The following is a 2,188-nucleotide window of genomic DNA, read 5'->3' on the forward strand; positions in this document are numbered from 1 at the left end:
GACTCAGAAGCACATAGTGGAGGTAATTCTATCTTTACTTTGTTCATTTTTTTCCCAATGTTTTAAAAAATAGAGCAGAAGAAGCCATAGCACCCTGGGGACCTCACTGTACAGTAGGTGTTACAGTGAGGAAATGAGCATAAGACCCCTTCTAAAAATGTCTCAGGTACTTAAGTACCAATAGAACCTCGTTGAAAGGCAGTCCAGTGGCCAAGACCTCGAGGGTAGTGCTTTGGGGAGGCCATAGTGTAGAAGGCGATGTGGCCAGGTGACTTAGCTAGTTGGCAGTTGGTGGTAGAGTGGTGCTACAGGCTTCTATAAAAAAAAACACTGGGAATGCTAGACTTCTTAATGCAACTCCTGCCTCTAGACAGGGAACAAAGCCTTAGCCACAGTGAAAACACTGAAATCGTTATATTTGTACTATTTCATTAATGAACTATCCCACTTGCGCAAGAATAAAGGTTACTCTTGCATTCTATCGAATCCATTCCAAATACCTCTAGTAATGGGTCTTATGGAAATCAACATGCTTTTCCACACTCCCAGGAAGCCAGGGACACCCACTAAAAGCTTGATTTCAGTGTGTTTTCAATATTGTTTATTTCCCTCTCCGTTGTCTTCCTTTGGATGTGGGCGCAGCAAATGAGACGCTTCCGGAAATTGCCACTCAGGAGGATGTAGAGGAAAGGGTTGATCCCACTGCTAGCATAGCTAAGGCAGATGGAGAGGTAATAGCTCACATAGAAAGTCACCGTTGGTTGGGCCATCTGCAGGTTTACCAGCTGGATCACGTGGTAGGGCGTAGCGCTGAGGACGAACACTCCCACCAGCACCAGGACCATTCTCGTCAACTTTAGGACCCTTTGCCTGGGAATGCTGGGGTTATAGCTGCAAAAGGAACATCAGGAGAGAAGTGAATAAAAGAAGAGCAACAGGAAATGAGAAAATTATTTCTTTGAAATTTTTGAATGGCTCCTAATAGTTTTTTAAAATTAAAATATGCATCTTTAAAAAACTTATCAGGTACATAACTTAAATTCATATTTAGATATTAATTACTTAAGATTTATAATCTGATAGAGCCATAAGTAGCATGAGATAAATGGAAATTTCTCCCAGTTGCTAACATTTTAGTGTGAGCGTATGCTTTGTGTCATAAAAGGCATACTTTTCCCTCACGGGTATTTCTATCCTAATGCCTCATTTAGTGGTCTTTCCCATGCTGCAGCTGGAGAAATTACTCCAAGCCATGCCCTACCCCTTAGTTCTGGTGCCCTTTTCTTAAGACCCACTTTCTCCCTCAAACCCTTCAAGAGGAAGGGGTGGATCATTCCCTTCCTTGCTGCAACTAAGTCTTAGTCATACAGTCAGTGCCACTTCTGCCCAATCGCCCGTGCTCCCCAAAATGATTTTGTCTTGGGCAAAAATATTCCTGATTATCGCTTTGCACTTAGATACTCAACTGAAAATTTTCCCAAGTGGATCTTCTGGATAACTACTCTTGAGGGCAATGATTTCTGCCTTGGAATGATAATTTGAAAATATTGCAGGCTTATTGACTCTGAGGTGACTGCTTTAGCCACTATTCCATACAGTCATATAGGTATTCATACATATATACTTATACTATCCCATGTTGTCTTTGGTATGTATAGGTTATGTATGCATGTATATATATATACATATATATATATACACACACACACACACACACACATATCTATGGCAGCTTGGTATGGTATCAAGTGGCTTAGTGGATAGAGCACTGGACCTGGAGTCAGCAAGACCTGAGTTCAAATCTGGCCTCAAACATTCACTAGGTGTGTGACCCTGGGGAAATTATTTGACTATTGTTTGCCTTAATCCACTGGAAAATGAAATGGCAAACCACTCTGCTCTTTTTGCCAAGAAAATCTCATATGGGGTCATGAAATCAGACATAACGGAGAAACAACAATGGTATTGTATAAGTAAATATATGCACACATATAATACACAGTACCATATGTAATATACATGACTTGTAGGACATATATGTATATAAACACATGCATATTTATATGCATTATCATAAAAGTCTTAGTGAGATTTTAAGCTATTACCAGTTTTAAGCTTTAATAGTTTAAAATAGTACCATATTTTGGAACATTGAGTGCGTGTAGAAAAAGAGAATGGGGGGGGGGAG

At 40.1% G+C, this 2,188-nt stretch overlaps 1 protein-coding gene across 1 annotated transcript in view; it reads right to left on the reverse strand.

The window, feature by feature from the left end:
* Positions 1-566: 566 nt before the first annotated feature.
* The window catches only part of MCHR2 (melanin concentrating hormone receptor 2), a 31,240-nt gene continuing 29,618 nt past the window's right edge, over positions 567-2,188 (reverse strand). The window contains exon 5 of the mRNA XM_044676649.1: positions 567-891. Coding sequence (XP_044532584.1) covers positions 567-891 — 325 coding nt within the window. The remainder of the gene's footprint in view (positions 892-2,188) is intronic.

The sequence above is a fragment of the Gracilinanus agilis genome, chromosome 4 (genome assembly GCF_016433145.1).
Source record: "Gracilinanus agilis isolate LMUSP501 chromosome 4, AgileGrace, whole genome shotgun sequence".
Classification (NCBI taxonomy): domain Eukaryota; kingdom Metazoa; phylum Chordata; class Mammalia; order Didelphimorphia; family Didelphidae; genus Gracilinanus; species Gracilinanus agilis.